Raw genomic sequence first — 15,822 nt, 5'->3', positions numbered from 1 at the left:
GCTCACAGAGAGGTGAGTTAGACACGCAGCTCACAGAGAGGTGAGTTAGACACGCAGCTCACAGAGAGGTGAGTTAGACACGCAGCTCACAGAGAGGTGAGTTAGACACGCAGCTCACAGAGAGGGGAGTTAGACACGCAGCTCACAGAGAGGGGAGTTAGACACGCAGCTCACAGAGAGGGGAGTTAGACACGCAGCTCACAGAGAGGGGAGTTAGACACGCAGCTCACAGAGAGGGGAGTTAGACACGCAGCTCACAGAGAGGGGAGTTAGACACGCAGCTCACAGAGAGGGGAGTTAGACACGCAGCTCACAGAGAGGGGAGTTAGACACGCAGCTCACAGAGAGGGGAGTTAGACACGCAGCTCACAGAGAGGGGAGTTAGACACGCAGCTCACAGAGAGGGGAGTTAGACACGCAGCTCACAGAGAGGGGAGTTAGACACGCAGCTCACAGAGAGGGGAGTTAGACACGCAGCTCACAGAGAGGGGAGTTAGACACGCAGCTCACAGAGAGGGGAGTTAGACACGCAGCTCACAGAGAGGGGAGTTAGACACGCAGCTCACAGAGAGGGGAGTTAGACACGCAGCTCACAGAGAGGGGAGTTAGACACGCAGCTCACAGAGAGGGGAGTTAGACACGCAGCTCACAGAGAGGGGAGTTAGACACGCAGCTCACAGAGAGGGGAGTTAGACACGCAGCTCACAGAGAGGTGAGTTAGACACGCAGCTCACAGAGAGGTGAGTTAGACACGCAGCTCACAGAGAGGTGAGTTAGACACGCAGCTCACAGAGAGGTGAGTTAGACACACAACACGCAGCTCACAGAGAGGTGAGTTAGACACACAACACGCAGCTCACAGAGGTGAGTTAGACACACAACACGCAGCTCACAGAGAGGTGAGTTAGACACACAACACGCAGCTCACAGAGAGGTGAGTTAGACACACAACACGCAGCTCACAGAGAGGTGAGTTAGACACACAACACGCAGCTCACAGAGGTGAGTTAGACACACAACACGCAGCTCACAGAGGTGAGTTAGACACACAACACACAGCTCACAGAGGTGAGTTAGACACGCAGCTCGCAGAGAGGGGAGTTAGACACGCAGCTCACAGAGAGGGGAGTTAGACACGCAGCTCACAGAGAGGTGAGTTAGACACGCAGCTCGCAGAGAGGTGAGTTAGACACGCAGCTCGCAGAGAGGTGAGTTAGACACGCAGCTCGCAGAGAGGTGAGTTAGACACGCAGCTCGCAGAGAGGTGAGTTAGACACGCAGCTCGCAGAGAGGTGAGTTAGACACGCAGCTCGCAGAGAGGTGAGTTAGACACGCAGCTCGCAGAGAGGTGAGTTAGACACGCAGCTCGCAGAGAGGTGAGTTAGACACACAACACGCAGCTCGCAGAGAGGTGAGTTAGACACACAACACGCAGCTCACAGAGAGGTGAGTTAGACACGCAGCTCGCAGAGAGGTGAGTTAGACACGCAGCTCGCAGAGAGGTGAGTTAGACACGCAGCTCGCAGAGAGGTGAGTTAGACACACTCCTCTCCATTTGTAGCTGGTTCCTGTCTGTCTCACCATGTCTCTCTGTGTCTCCAGAGGACATATATAGCTACTTCAGGTTCCTCCTGGACCTCTTCTCCAACGACTTCATCTTCATCACTGGCAGATCCTCACAGGTAGGTCTTCACCCGTAACAGAGAATTGTGATACGTTGTGGGTAAATTGTGACTGATCTATATCTGCCCGCCCCTGTGTCTGCCTGTGTGTCCTGAAGGACTTTGAGGAGGCATGTTCGTTACTCAGGAAATGTGGAGCAGTCCAGACCAGTCAACAGGAAGTGACATCACCAGAGGAGGGTCAGAGGACTACCTCCTTCCTGCGAGCCCTGCTACAGCCCTTCATAGACGCCTACCAGGTATGCGGAGGACTTAACGTGCGTTTCAAATAGCACCCTATTACAGGCAGACAGGCAGACAGGCAGACAGGCAGGCAGACAGGCAGACAGGCAGGCAGACAGGCAGACAGGCAGACAGGCAGGCAGGCAGACAGACAGACAGACAGGCAGACAGACAGGCAGACAGACAGGCAGACAGACAGGCAGACAGACAGGCAGACAGACAGACAGACAGACAGACAGACAGACAGACAGACAGACAGAAATCTAGTGCACTGTGAAGGGGTACGGTACCACTTACAAATGCACTAGACACTGATCTCAGGTCTAATCTTAACCCAGATCCCAAGTCCGTTTCAAATACCCTCCACTAAAGGGTGTGTGTGTGTGTGTGTGTGTGTTCAGGTGGTGTTCAGTCACCTGTGTTTGGAGGATGTTGAGGTGTTCACAGAGAGACAGATGGTTCCTGCTGTCCGCAGCCTGGCCACCAAGCTCCTCTTATCGGGTAACTGACACACGCCTGTCCTCTCTCTCTCTCTCCCCTGACACACGCCTGTCCTCTCTCTCTTTCTCCCCTGACACACGCCTGTCCTCTCTCTCTATCTCTCTCTATCTCTATCTCTATATCATCTATATCTTTATCTATCTATCTAGTGGAAAGCCTTCCCAGAAGAGTGGAGGCTGTTATAGCAGCAATGTTCCTACATCTAGTGGAAAGCCTTCCCAGAAGAGTGGAGGCTGTTATAGCAGCAATGTTCCTACATCTAGTGGAAAGCCTTCCCAGAAGAGTGGCTGTTATAGCAGCAATGTTCCTACATCTAGTGATGACCATGATTTTGGGATGAGATGTTCGATAAGGTGTCCACATACTTTTGGCCAGGTAGTGTTTGTTTAGTAGGTTTTCAGGGACCAATTTCGGCTCATAACCGCTGTTTTTCAAAACTACCTGAAATTCTATAAATTACACAACATGTTGACAGGGCATCTTTACAGCTGCAATGTGTCACTTTTGGGGCATGTGAGTTATAGATCTGTCATTCCCATTGAAAGCCAGTCTAAGAAGCTGTAGATGTGTTCTGTGTTATAGATCTGTCAAATCAAATCAAATCAAATTTATTTATATAGCCCTTCGTACATCAGCTGATATCTCAAAGTGCTGTACAGAAACCCAGCCTAAAACCCCAAACAGCAAGCAATGCAGGTGTAGAAGCACGGTGGCTAGGAAAAACTCCCTAGAAAGGCCAAAACCTAGGAAGAAACCTAGAGAGGAACCAGGCTATGTGGGGTGGCCAGTCCTCTTCTGGCTGTGCCGGGTGGAGATTATAACAGAACATGGTCAAGATGTTCAAATGTTCATAAATGACCAGCATGATCGAATAATAACAAGGCAGAACAGTTGAAACTGGAGCAGCAGCACAGTCAGGTGGACTGGGGACAGCAAGGAGTCATCATGTCAGGTATTCCTGGGGCATGGTCCTAGGGCTCAGGTCCTCCGAGAGAGAGAAAGAGAGAATTAGAGAACGCACACTTAAATTCACACAGGACACCGAATAGGACAGGAGAAGTACTCCAGATATAACAAACTGACCCTACCCCCCCGACACATAAACTACTGCAGCATAAATACTGGAGGCTGAGACAGGAGGGGTCAGGAGACACTGTGGCCCCATCTGAGGACACCCCCGGACAGGGCCAAACAGGAAGGATATAACCCCACCCACTTTGCCAAAGCACAGCCCCCACACCACTAGAGGGATATCTTCAACCACCAACTTACCATCCTGAGACAAGGCTGAGTATAGCCCACAAAGATCTCCGCCACGGCACAACCCAAGGGGGGGGGGGGCGCCGCCGCCGCCGCCAACCCAGACAGGATGACCACATCAGTGAATCAACCCACTCAGGTGACGCACCCCCTCCAGGGACAGTATGAGAGAGCCCCAGTAAGCCAGTGACTCAGCCCCTGTAATAGGGTTAGAGGCAGAGAATCCCAGTGGAAAGAGGGGAACCGGCCAGGCAGAGACAGCAAGGGCGGTTCGTTGCTCCAGAGCCTTTCCGTTCACCCTCCCACTCCTGGGCCAGACTACACTCAATTATATGACCCACTGAAGAGATGAGTCTTCAGTAAAGACTTAAAGGTTGAGACCGAGTTTGCGTCTCTGACATGGGTAGGCAGACCGTTCCATAAAAATGTTGCTATATTGGAGAAAGCCCTGCCTCCAGCTGTTTGCTTAGAAATTCTAGGGACAATTAGGAGGCCTGCGTCTTGTGACCGTAGCGTACGTGTAGGTATGTACGGCAGGACCAAATCAGAGAGATAGGTAGGAGCAAGCCCATGTAATGCTTTGTAGGTTAGCAGTAAAACCTTGAAATCAGCCCTTGCCTTAACAGGAAGCCAGTGTAGAGAGGCTAGCACTGGAGTAATATGATCAAATTTTTTGGTTCTAGTCAGGATTCTAGCAGCCGTATTTATCACTAACTGAAGTTTATTTAGTGCTTTATCCGGGTAGCCGGAAAGTAGAGCATTGCAGTAGTCTAACCTAGAAGTGACAAAAGCTTGGATTCATTTTTCTGCATCATTTTTGGACAAAGTTTCTGATTTTTGCATTGTTACGTAGATGGAAAAAAGCTGTCCTTGAAATGGTCTTGATATGTTCTTCAAAAGAGAGATCAGGGTCCATTCTCATTGAAAGCCAGTCTAAGAAGCTGTAGATGTGTTCTGTGTTATAGATCTGTCATTCCCATTGAAAGCCAGTCTAAGAAGCTGTAGATGTGTTCTATGAGTTATAGATCTGTCATTCCCATTGAAAGCCAGTCTAAGAAGCTGTAGATGTGTTCTATGTGTTATAGAGCTGTCATTCCCATTAAAAGCCAGTCTAAGAAGCTGTAGATGTGTTCTATGTGTTATAGATCTGTCATTCCCATTGAAAGCCAGTCTAAGAAGCTGTAGATGTGTTCTATGAGTTATAGAGCTGTCATTCCCATTAAAAGCCAGTCTAAGAAGCTGTAGATGTGTTCTATGAGTTATAGAGCTGTCATTCCCATTAAAAGCCAGTCTAAGAAGCTGTAGATGTGTTCTATGTGTTATAGAGCTGTCATTCCCATTAAAAGCCAGTCTAAGAAGCTGTAGATGTGTTCTATGTGTTATAGATCTGTCATTCCCATTGAAAGCCAGTCTAAGAAGCTGTAGATGTGTTCTATGAGTTATAGAGCTGTCATTCCCATTAAAAGCCAGTCTAAGAAGCTGTAGATGTGTTCTATGAGTTATAGAGCTGTCATTCCCATTAAAAGCCAGTCTAAGAAGCTGTAGATGTGTTCTATGTGTTATAGAGCTGTCATTCCCATTAAAAGCCAGTCTAAGAAGCTGTAGATGTGTTCTATGTGTTATAGAGCTGTCATTCCCATTAAAAGCCAGTCTAAGAAGCTGTAGATGTGTTCTATGTGTTATAGAGCTGTCATTCCCATTAAAAGCCAGTCTAAGAAGCTGTAGATGTGTTCTATGTGTTATAGATCTGTCATTCCCATTGAAAGCCAGTCTAAGAAGCTGTAGATGTGTTCTATGAGTTATAGAGCTGTCATTCCCATTAAAAGCCAGTCTAAGAAGCTGTAGATGTGTTCTATGTGTTATAGAGCTGTCATTCCCATTAAAAGCCAGTCTAAGAAGCTGTAGATGTGTTCTATGAGTTATAGAGCTGTCATTCCCATTAAAAGCCAGTCTAAGAAGCTGTAGATGTGTTCTATGAGTTATAGAGCTGTCATTCCCATTAAAAGCCAGTCTAAGAAGCTGTAGATGTGTTCTATGTGTTATAGAGCTGTCATTCCCATTGAAAGCCAGTCTAAGAAGCTGTAGATGTGTTCTATGAGTTATAGAGCTGTCATTCCCATTAAAAGCCAGTCTAAGAAGCTGTAGATGTGTTCTATGCGTTATAGATCTGTCATTCCCATTAAAAGCCAGTCTAAGAAGCTGTAGATGTGTTCTATGAGTTATAGAGCTGTCATTCCCATTAAAAGCCAGTCTAAGAAGCTGTAGATGTGTTCTATGAGTTATAGAGCTGTCATTCCCATTGAAAGCCAGTCTAAGAAGCTGTAGATGTGTTCTATGAGTTATAGAGCTGTCATTCCCATTAAAAGCCAGTCTAAGAAGCTGTAGATGTGTTCTATGAGTTATAGAGCTGTCATTCCCATTAAAAGCCAGTCTAAGAAGCTGTAGATGTGTTCTATGAGTTATAGAGCTGTCATTCCCATTAAAAGCCAGTCTAAGAAGCTGTAGATGTGTTCTATGCGTGTAATTTCTATGCTTCCCGTTCATACGTTTTTTTTTTTTTTTTTGTCGTTTACTTTCGTTTTTTGTACTCCAGCTTCAAACACCTGAAAATACTATATTCAGGGGTTCTGGAGAATATATTTTAGACAGTTTAGATGGTAGAATTATTCTCTACGCTTGTTTTGGCGCATAAACTGAAAACAAACTATAAGAATTTTATTAACAGTCAATGGCAGATCTATTTCTGCACCTTTCACCTTCGCATGGTAGCAGCCAGTCCACAAGGTGGGGCGGTGTCCCTCTTCCATTCAGCCAGTCCACGAGGTGGGGCGGTGTCCCTCTTCCATTCAGCCAGTCCACGAGGTGGGGCGGTGTCCCTCTTCCATTCAGCCAGTCCACGAGGTGGGGCGGTGTCCCTCTTCCATTCAGCCAGTCCACAAGGTGTCCCTCTTCCATTCAGCCAGTCCACGAAGTGGGGCGGTGTCCCTCTTCCATTCAGCCAGTCCACAAGGTGTCCCTCTTCCAATCAGCCAGTCCACAAGGTGGGGCGGTGTCCCTCTTCCATTCAGCCAGTCCACGAGGTGGGGCGGTGTCCCTCTTCCATTCAGCCAGTCCACAAGGTGTCCCTCTTCCAATCAGCCAGTCCACAAGGTGGGGCGGTGTCCCTCTTCCATTCAGCCAGTCCACGAGGTGGGGCGGTGTCCCTCTTCCATTCAGCCAGTCCACAAGGTGTCCCTCTTCCATTCAGCCAGTCCACAAGGTGTCCCTCTTCCATTCAGCCAGTCCACAAGGTGTCCCTCTTCCATTCAGCCAGTCCACACGGTGTCCCTCTTCCATTCAGCCAGTCCACACGGTGTCCCTCTTCCATTCAGCCAGTCCACACGGTGTCCCTCTTCCATTCAGCCAGTCCACACGGTGTCGTCTTGTGTGTGTGTGTGTGTCTAGGAGCTGACGTCTTGTGTGTGTGTGTGTGTGTGAGACTAGGAGCTGACGTCTTGTGTGTCTAGGAGCTGACGTCTTGTGTGTGTGTGTGTGTGTGTGACTAGGAGCTGACGTCTTGTGTGTCTAGGCGAGCTGACGTCTTGTGTGTGTGTGACTAGGAGCTGACGTCGTGTGTGTGTGTGTGTGTGTGTGTGTGACTAGGAGCTGACGTCGTGTGTGTGTGTGTGTGTGTCTAGGAGCTGACGTCTTGTGTGTGTGTGTCTAGGAGCTGACGTCTTGTGTGTGTGTGTCTAGGAGCTGACGTCTTGTGTGTGTGTGTCTAGGAGCTGACGTCTTGTGTGTGTGTGTGTGTCTAGGAGCTGACGTCTTGTGTGTCTAGGAGCTGACGTCTTGTGTGTCTAGGAGCTGACGTCTTGTGTGTCTAGGCGAGCTGACGTCTTGTGTTTCTAGGAGCTGACGTCTTGTGTGTCTAGGCGAGCTAACGTCTTGTGTGTGTCTAGGAGCTGACGTCGTGTGTGTGTGTGTCTCTCTAGGCGAACTGACGTCTTGTGATGCCCTGTCATCTGATACCCAGAAGAATGTCCTGTCGGCTCTCCTGAGACTGGGCGCTGTGACCAGGCTGAGAACGTTAGTACACTTGAATGTAGTACACTTGAATGTAGTACCCTTGAATGTAATACACTTCAGTGGTTTCTGTGTGCTGTTGTTGTTTCAGAGCTGAGCATAGTGAATTCAGAGCCAACAAGCCAGCCATCAGTAGATTAGCAGATACTCTGGGTAAGAACGTAGAAATTACAGGTCAACTCCCTTCTAATAATATACTGTATACATACTCTCTGCTATAGTAATGATACATATACTGTATACATACTCTCTGCTATAGTAATGATAAATATACTGTATACATACTCTCTGCTAAAGTTGCTGTAAGTCAGTAGAATTTATTGGTTTCAGTAAGGTGTTTGTCTCTCTCTCCCCTCTCTCTCCCCTCTCCCCTCTCTTCCCCCTCTCCCCTCTCCCCTCTCTCTCCCCTCTCTCTCCCCTCTCCCCTCTCCCCTCTCCCCTCTCCCCTCTCTCCCCTCTCTCCCCTCTCTCCTCTCTCTCCTCTCTCTCCTCTCTCCCCTCTCTCCCCTCTCTCCCCTCTCTCCCCTCTCTCTCCTCTCTCCCCTCTCCCCTCTCTCGCTCTCTCCCCTCTCCCCTCTCCTCTCTCTCCTCTCTCGCTCTCTCGCTCTCTCCCCCTCTCTCCCCTCTCTCTCTCTCCCCTCTCTCTCTCTCTCCCCTCTCTCTCTCTCTCCCCTCTCTCTCTCTCTCCCTCTCTCTCTCTCTCCCTCTCTCTCTCTCTCCTCTCTCTCGCTCTCTCCCCTCGCTCTCTCCCCTCTCTCTCGCTCTCTCCCCTCTCTCTCGCTCTCTCCCCTCTCTCTCGCTCTCTCCCCTCTCTCTCTCTCGCTGTCTCCCGTCTCTCTCTCTCTCTCCCTCTCTCTCGCTCTCTCCCGTCTCTCTCCTCTCTCCCGTCTGTCTCCCCCTCCAGCGGGTAGACTGCCGGTACAGACCGCCCCTAACCCCAGGCTCTAGCCCTGGAGTACTGCAGATCAGACAGACTGGACCAAACATGTCTCTTCACTTCCTGTCTCCAACCCAACTCGGTGCCTGTATTCATACAGCGTCTTAGAGTGGAAGCGCTGAGTCCTCTTGTGCTGAACATCCAGACGCTGACTGACCTGATCTTCAGCACTATAATCAACTGAACTGTAAAGCTGTGTCCACTATAGCTGTTCTAATTATAGAGCTGGCCTTACTTAGAGTGAGTGATATCAATCCATCCATTACGTGTGAGCTGCTGTCAGGATCTAGTAGAATCAGTGAAGTTAATTTTTTTTAGCATCCAGACACTTCCGCTGGAGGCCACTAGATGGCAGTGTAACCACTGAGTCAATACACACGGTCTGAGTGGGTTAGTTCAAGATTTCAATGTAATTCATCAAACCAATCAATAATATAATATATGCAAAAACGTATCAGATATCAACATGTGAATTGTAATGTTTTTTTACATTTGATTTCCACTTTGTTCTTTTTTTTGAAGAAGAAGAATTCTTTAATAAAATGAATGTCACCTTATTGCAAAGACTGTTCCCTATTTCATGTTTGTATATTTCATGTTGGCCTCCCCTCTAAGTAGCATCTCGATGCTTGACATGTCACTGGCAGACAGTAACAGGCAGTGTACAGCGCCTTGCAAAAGTATTCATCCCCCCCTTGCCGTTTTTCCTATTTTGTTGCATTACAACCTGTAATTTAAATTAATTTTTATTTGGATTTCATGTAATGGACAAACACAAAATAATCAAAATTGGTGAAGTGAAAAGAAAATGTTTTATTGTTTCAAAAAAGCAGTAACAGATGGTGTGTCCAGTAAGAAGCAGTAACAGATGGTGTGTCCAGTAAGAAGCAGTAACAGACAGTGTGTCCAGTAAGAAGCAGTAACAGATGGTGTGTCCAGTAAGAAGCAGTAACAGACAGTGTGTCCAGTAAAAAGCAGTAACAGACAGTGTGTCCAGTAAGAAGCAGTAACAGATGGTGTGTCCAGTAAGAAGCAGTAACAGACAGTGTGTCCAGTAAGAAGCAATAACACAGTGTGTCCAGTAAAAAGCAGTAACAGACAGTGTGTCCAGTAAGAAGCAGTAACAGATGGTGTGTCCAGTAAGAAGCAGTAACAGACAGTGTGTCCAGTAAAAAGCAGTAACAGACAGTGTGTCCAGTAAGAAGCAGTAACAGATGGTGTGTCCAGTAAGAAGCAGTAACAGACAGTGTGTCCAGTAAAAAGCAGTAACAGATGGTGTGTCCAGTAAGAAGCAGTAACAGATGGTGTGTCCAGTAAGAAGCAGTAACAGACAGTGTGTCCAGTAAGAAGCAGTAACAGATGGTGTGTCCAGTAAAAAGCAGTAACAGACAGTGTGTCCAGTAAGAAGCAGTAACAGATGGTGTGTCCAGTAAAAAGCAGTAACAGACAGTGTGTCCAGTAAGAAGCAGTAACAGACAGTGTGTCCAGTAAAAAGCAGTAACAGACAGTGTGTCCAGTAAGAAGCAGTAACAGATGGTGTGTCCAGTAAGAAGCAGTAACAGACAGTGTGTCCAGTAAAAAGCAGTAACAGACAGTGTGTCCAGTAAGAAGCAGTAACAGATGGTGTGTCCAGTAAGAAGCAGTAACAGACAGTGTGTCCAGTAAAAAGCAGTAACAGATGGTGTGTCCAGTAAGAAGCAGTAACAGATGGTGTGTCCAGTAAGAAGCAGTAACAGACAGTGTGTCCAGTAAGAAGCAGTAACAGACAGTGTGTCCAGTAAGAAGCAGTAACAGATGGTGTGTCCAGTAAAAAGCAGTAACAGACAGTGTGTCCAGTAAAAAGCAGTAACAGACAGTGTGTCCAGTAAAAAGCAGTAACAGATGGTGTGTCCAGTAAGAAGCAGTAACAGACAGTGTGTCCAGTAAAAAGCAGTAACAGACAGTGTGTCCAGTAAGAAGCAGTAACAGACAGTGTGTCCAGTAAGAAGCAGTAACAGACAGTGTGTCCAGTAAGAAGCAGTAACAGACAGTGTGTCCAGTAAGAAGCAGTAACAGACAGTGTGTCCAGTAAAAAGCAGTAACAGACAGTGTGTCCAGTAAGAAGCAGTAACAGACAGTGTGTCCAGTAAAAAGCAGTAACAGACAGTGTGTCCAGTAAAAAGCAGTAACAGACAGTGTGTCCAGTAAAAAGCAGTAACAGACAGTGTGTCCAGTAAGAAGCAGTAACAGATGGTGTGTCCAGTAAGAAGCAGTAACAGACAGTGTGTCCAGTAAAAAGCAGTAACAGACAGTGTGTCCAGTAAAAAGCAGTAACAGACAGTGTGTCCAGTAAAAAGCAGTAACAGACAGTGTGTCCAGTAAAAAGCAGTAACAGACAGTGTGTCCAGTAAGAAGCAGTAACAGACAGTGTGTCCAGTAAAAAGCAGTAACAGACAGTGTGTCCAGTAAGAAGCAGTAACAGACAGTGTGTCCAGTAAAAAGCAGTAACAGACAGTGTGTCCAGTAAAAAGCAGTAACAGACAGTGTGTCCAGTAAAAAGCAGTAACAGATGGTGTGTCCAGTAAGAAGCAGTAACAGACAGTGTGTCCAGTAAAAAGCAGTAACAGACAGTGTGTCCAGTAAAAAGCAGTAACAGACAGTGTGTCCAGTAAAAAGCAGTAACAGACAGTGTGTCCAGTAAGAAGCAGTAACAGACAGTGTGTCCAGTAAGAAGCAGTAACAGACAGTGTGTCCAGTAAGAAGCAGTAACAGACAGTGTGTCCAGTAAAAAGCAGTAACAGACAGTGTGTCCAGTAAAAAGCAGTAACAGACAGTGTGTCCAGTAAAAAGCAGTAACAGATGGTGTGTCCAGTAAGAAGCAGTAACAGACAGTGTGTCCAGTAAAAAGCAGTAACAGACAGTGTGTCCAGTAAAAAGCAGTAACAGACAGTGTGTCCAGTAAAAAGCAGTAACAGACAGTGTGTCCAGTAAGAAGCAGTAACAGACAGTGTGTCCAGTAAAAAGCAGTAACAGACAGTGTGTCCAGTAAGAAGCAGTAACAGATGGTGTGTCCAGTAAGAAGCAGTAACAGACAGTGTGTCCAGTAAGAAGCAGTAACAGACAGTGTGTCCAGTAAGAAGCAGTAACAGACAGTGTGTCCAGTAAGAAGCAGTAACAGATGGTGTGTCCAGTAAGAAGCAGTAACAGACAGTGTGTCCAGTACCACTCCTGAGCTGAACCCAGCTGATGTTACTGTGTCTCTGACGGTCAGATGGCAACCTGATCTGAACTGGCCCCTAAACAATTTATAGTCTAAGTCAGTTAATGTGACAATCCCCAAGCAACCGTGAAGAAAGGTTATGGCAATGGGGAGGTGTAGGAAGGCAGAAATGTGCCAGATTACAGGTAGGAGGAGACCAAGTGACCGACGCTGTGATTAATCTCCTGAAGTCAGTCAGTTAGTCAGTGGGTATTACAGACGCTGGGTCAGTTAGTCAGTGGGTATTACAGACACTGGGTCAGTCAGTTAGTCAGGAGGTATTACAGACACTGGGTCAGTTAGTCAGGAAGTATTACAGACACTGGGTCAGTTAGTCAGTGGGTATTACAGACACTGGGTCAGTCAGTTAGTCAGGAGGTATTACAGACACTGGGTCAGTCAGTTAGTCAGGAGGTATTACAGACACTGGGTCAGTCAGTTAGTCAGGAGGTATTACAGACACTGGGTCAGTCAGGATTTATTACAGACACTGGGTCAGTCAGTAGGTATTACAGACACTGGGTCAGTTAGTCAGGAGGTATTACAGACACTGGGTCAGTTAGTCAGGAGGTATTACAGACACTGGGTCAGTCAGGAGGTATTACAGACAATGGGTCAGTCAGTAGGTATTACAGACACTGGGTCAGTTAGTCAGGAGGTATTACAGACACTGGGTCAGTTAGTCAGGAGGTATTACAGACACTGGGTCAGTTAGTCAGGAGGTATTATAGACACTGGGTCAGTTAGTCAGGAGGTATTAGACACTGGGTCAGTTAGTCAGGAGGTATTACAGACACTGGGTCAGTTAGTCAGGAGGTATTACAGACACTGGGTCAGTCAGTCAGGAGGTATTACAGACACTGGGTCAGTCAGTCAGGAGGTATTACAGACACTGGGTCAGTTAGTCAGGAGGTATTAGAGACGCTGTGTGACGGATTAATTATTCTGCTTTTATAAAGACTAAATTCCCAGACTTGCGACTCACCTGACACACGGCTAGACAGACATTTTGCATCCCAAATTGCACCCTATATCCTACATAGTGCACTATATGGGTTCTGGTCTAAAGTAGTGCACTATATAGGGAATAGGGCTTTGGTCTAAAGTAGTGCACTATATAGGGAATAGGGCTCTGGTCTAAAGTAGTGCACTATATAGGGAATAGGGCTCTGGTCTAAAGTAGTGCACTATATAGGGAATAGGGCTTTGGTCTAAAGTAGTGCACTATATAGGGAATAGGGCTCTGGTCTAAAGTAGTGCACTATATAGGGAATAGGGCTCTGGTCTAAAGTAGTGCACTATATAGGGAATAGGGCTCTGGTCTAAAGGTAAATCAAATTTTATTTGTCACATACACATGGTTAGCAGATGTTAATGCGAGTGTAGTGAAATGCTTGTGCTTCTAGTTCCGACCGTGCAGTAATATCTAACAAGTAATCTAACAATTCCACAACTACTACCTAATACACACAAGTGTAAAGGAATGAATAAGAATATGTACATATAAATTTATGGATGAGTGATGGCCGAACGGCATAGGCAAGATGCAGTAGATGGTAAAGAGTACAGTATATACTTATGAGATGTGTTATGTAGGGTATGTAAACATTATATAAAGGGGCATTGTTTAAAGTGACTAGTGATACATTTATTACATCCATTTTAAATTATTAAGCAGCCTCTTGGACCTAGACTTGGCGCTCAGGTACCGTTTGCTGTGCGGTAGCAGAGATTACAGTCTATGACTTGGCTGGCTGGAGTCTGACAAATTTGATGGCCTTCCTCTGACACCGCCTGGTATAGAGGTCCTGGATGGCAGGAAGCTTGGCCCCAGTGATGTACTGTGCTGTACGCGCTACCCTCTGTAGTGGCTTGCAGTCGGAGGCCGAGCAATTGTCGTACCAGGCAGTGATGCAACAAGTCAGGCAGGATGCTCTCGATGGTGCAGCTGTAGAACCTTTTGAGGATCTCAGGACCCATGCCAAATCTTTTCAGTCTCCTGAGGGGAAATAGGTTTTGTCGTGCCCTCTTCCCAACTGTCTTGGTGTGTTTGGGCCATGTTAGTTTGTTGGTGATGTGGACACCAAGGAACTTGAAGCTCTCAACCTGCTCCACTGCAGCCCCGTCGATGAGAATGGGGGCGTGCTCGGTACTCCTTTTCCTGTAGTCCACAATCATCTCCTTTGTTTTGATCACATTGAGAGAGAGGTTGTTGTCCACGCACCACACGGTCAGGTCTCTGACCTCCTACCTATAGGCTGTCTCGTCGTTGTCGGTGATCAGGCCTACTGTTGTTGTGTTGTCTGCAAACTTAATGATGGTGTTGGAGTTGTGCCTGGCCGTGCAGTCATGGGTGAACAGGGAGTACAGGAGGGGACTGAGCACGCACCCCTGAGGGGGCCATGTGTTGAGGATCAGCGTGGCGGATGTGTTGTTACCTACCCTCACCACCTGGGGGCGGCCCGTCAGGAAGTCCGGGATCCAGTTGCAGAGGGAGATGTTTAGTCCCAGGGTCCTTAGCTTAGTGATGAGCTTTGAGGGCACTATGGTGTTGAATGCTGACCTCCTAATCTGCCACTGTAGGCAGACACAGCACACCATTGGTTAGGCAGACACAGCACACCATTGGTTAGGCAGACACAGCACACCATTGGTTAGGCAGACACAGCACACCATTGGTTAAGCAGACACAGCACACCATTGGTTAAGCAGACACAGCACACCATTGGTTAGGCAGACACAGCACACCATTGGTTAGGCAGACACAGCACACCATTGGTTAGGCAGACACAGCACACCATTGGTTAGGCAGACACAGCACACCATTGGTTAGGCAGACACAGCACACCATTGGTTAGGCAGACACAGCACACCATTGGTTAGGCAGACACAGCACACCATTGGTTAGGCAGACACAGCACACCATTGGTTAGGTTAGGCAGCACAACAAGAGCAGATCAGCAAGAGCAGAGCCGTTCGGGGCTCAGGGTTGGAATACCAACTGCAGTGTGTAATGCAGCCTAGTTGTAGTTACACCATCCCAGCAGCTATCTTCTCCATGCATGCACTTCGTAGCTGATAAGATATAGGCTATAGATAATTTGATTGAGATTACATTAAAACCTCTTAAGGATTGGCGCCTTTAAAAAAAATAAATGTTTATTTAGCCTAAAATGACATACCCAAATCTAGCTGCCTGTAACTCAGGCCCTGAAGCAAGGATATGCATATTCTTGGTACCATTTGAAAGGAAACACTTTGAAGTTTGTGGAAATGTGAAGTTAATGTAAGAGAATATAACACAATAGATCTGGTAAAAGATAATACAAAGAAAAAAACATGTTTTTTTTTGTATTTTTTTGTTCCATCATCTTTGAAATGCAAGAGAAAGGCCATAATGTTTTATTCCAGCCCAGGTGCATTTTAGATGTTGGCCACTAGATGGCAGCAGTGTATGTGAAAAGTTTTAGTCTGATCCAATGAACCATTGCATTTCTGTTCAAATTTCTATATAAAGACTGTCCAAATGAGCCTAATTGGTTTATTAATAACTTTTCATGTTCATAACTGTGCACTATCCTCAAACAATAGCATGGTATTATTTCACTGTAACAGCTACTGTAAATTGGACAGTGCAGTTAGATGAGCGTCTTCTACCCCCAAGCCGCGTCTTTGTGAGACGAGGTGTGGGTGAACGGAAGATCTTTGCATGTCTATTTCCTACTTTAAAGCATGGAGGAAGTGTGGAGGTGTAGAGGTGCTTTGCTGGTGACACTGTCTGTAATTTATTTTGAATTCAAGGCACACTTAACCAGCATGGCTACCACGGCATTCTGCAGCGATATGCCATCCCATCTGGTTTGGGCTTAGTGGGACATTCCACACCTCCAGGTCTGTCTGTCTGTCTGAATGTTTGT

At 46.8% G+C, this 15,822-nt stretch overlaps 1 protein-coding gene across 3 annotated transcripts in view; it reads left to right on the top strand.

Moving 5' to 3' along the window:
* LOC139396583 (dihydroxyacetone phosphate acyltransferase-like) overlaps positions 1-9,231 on the top strand; it is a 29,849-nt gene extending 20,618 nt beyond the window's left edge. For 2 of the 3 annotated variants that reach the window (XM_071143531.1, XM_071143530.1), the window contains exons 11-16: positions 1,603-1,682; positions 1,781-1,921; positions 2,306-2,405; positions 7,640-7,733; positions 7,822-7,883; positions 8,635-9,224. In XM_071143531.1, coding sequence (XP_070999632.1) covers positions 1,603-1,682; positions 1,781-1,921; positions 2,306-2,405; positions 7,640-7,733; positions 7,822-7,883; positions 8,635-8,678 — 521 coding nt within the window. In that variant the 3' untranslated portion in view covers positions 8,679-9,224. Of the gene's footprint in view, positions 1-1,602; positions 1,683-1,780; positions 1,922-2,305; positions 2,406-7,639; positions 7,734-7,821; positions 7,884-8,634 lie in introns of all 3 variants that reach the window. The other variant, XM_071143532.1, reaches the window with a different exon arrangement.
* The last annotated feature ends 6,591 nt before the right edge of the window (positions 9,232-15,822 follow it).

The sequence above is a fragment of the Oncorhynchus clarkii genome, unplaced genomic scaffold (genome assembly GCF_045791955.1).
Source record: "Oncorhynchus clarkii lewisi isolate Uvic-CL-2024 unplaced genomic scaffold, UVic_Ocla_1.0 unplaced_contig_6294_pilon_pilon, whole genome shotgun sequence".
NCBI lineage: Eukaryota > Metazoa > Chordata > Actinopteri > Salmoniformes > Salmonidae > Oncorhynchus > Oncorhynchus clarkii.
The sequence above is the reverse complement of the archived record's forward strand: the minus strand, read 5'-3'. Positions and strand labels throughout refer to the sequence as shown.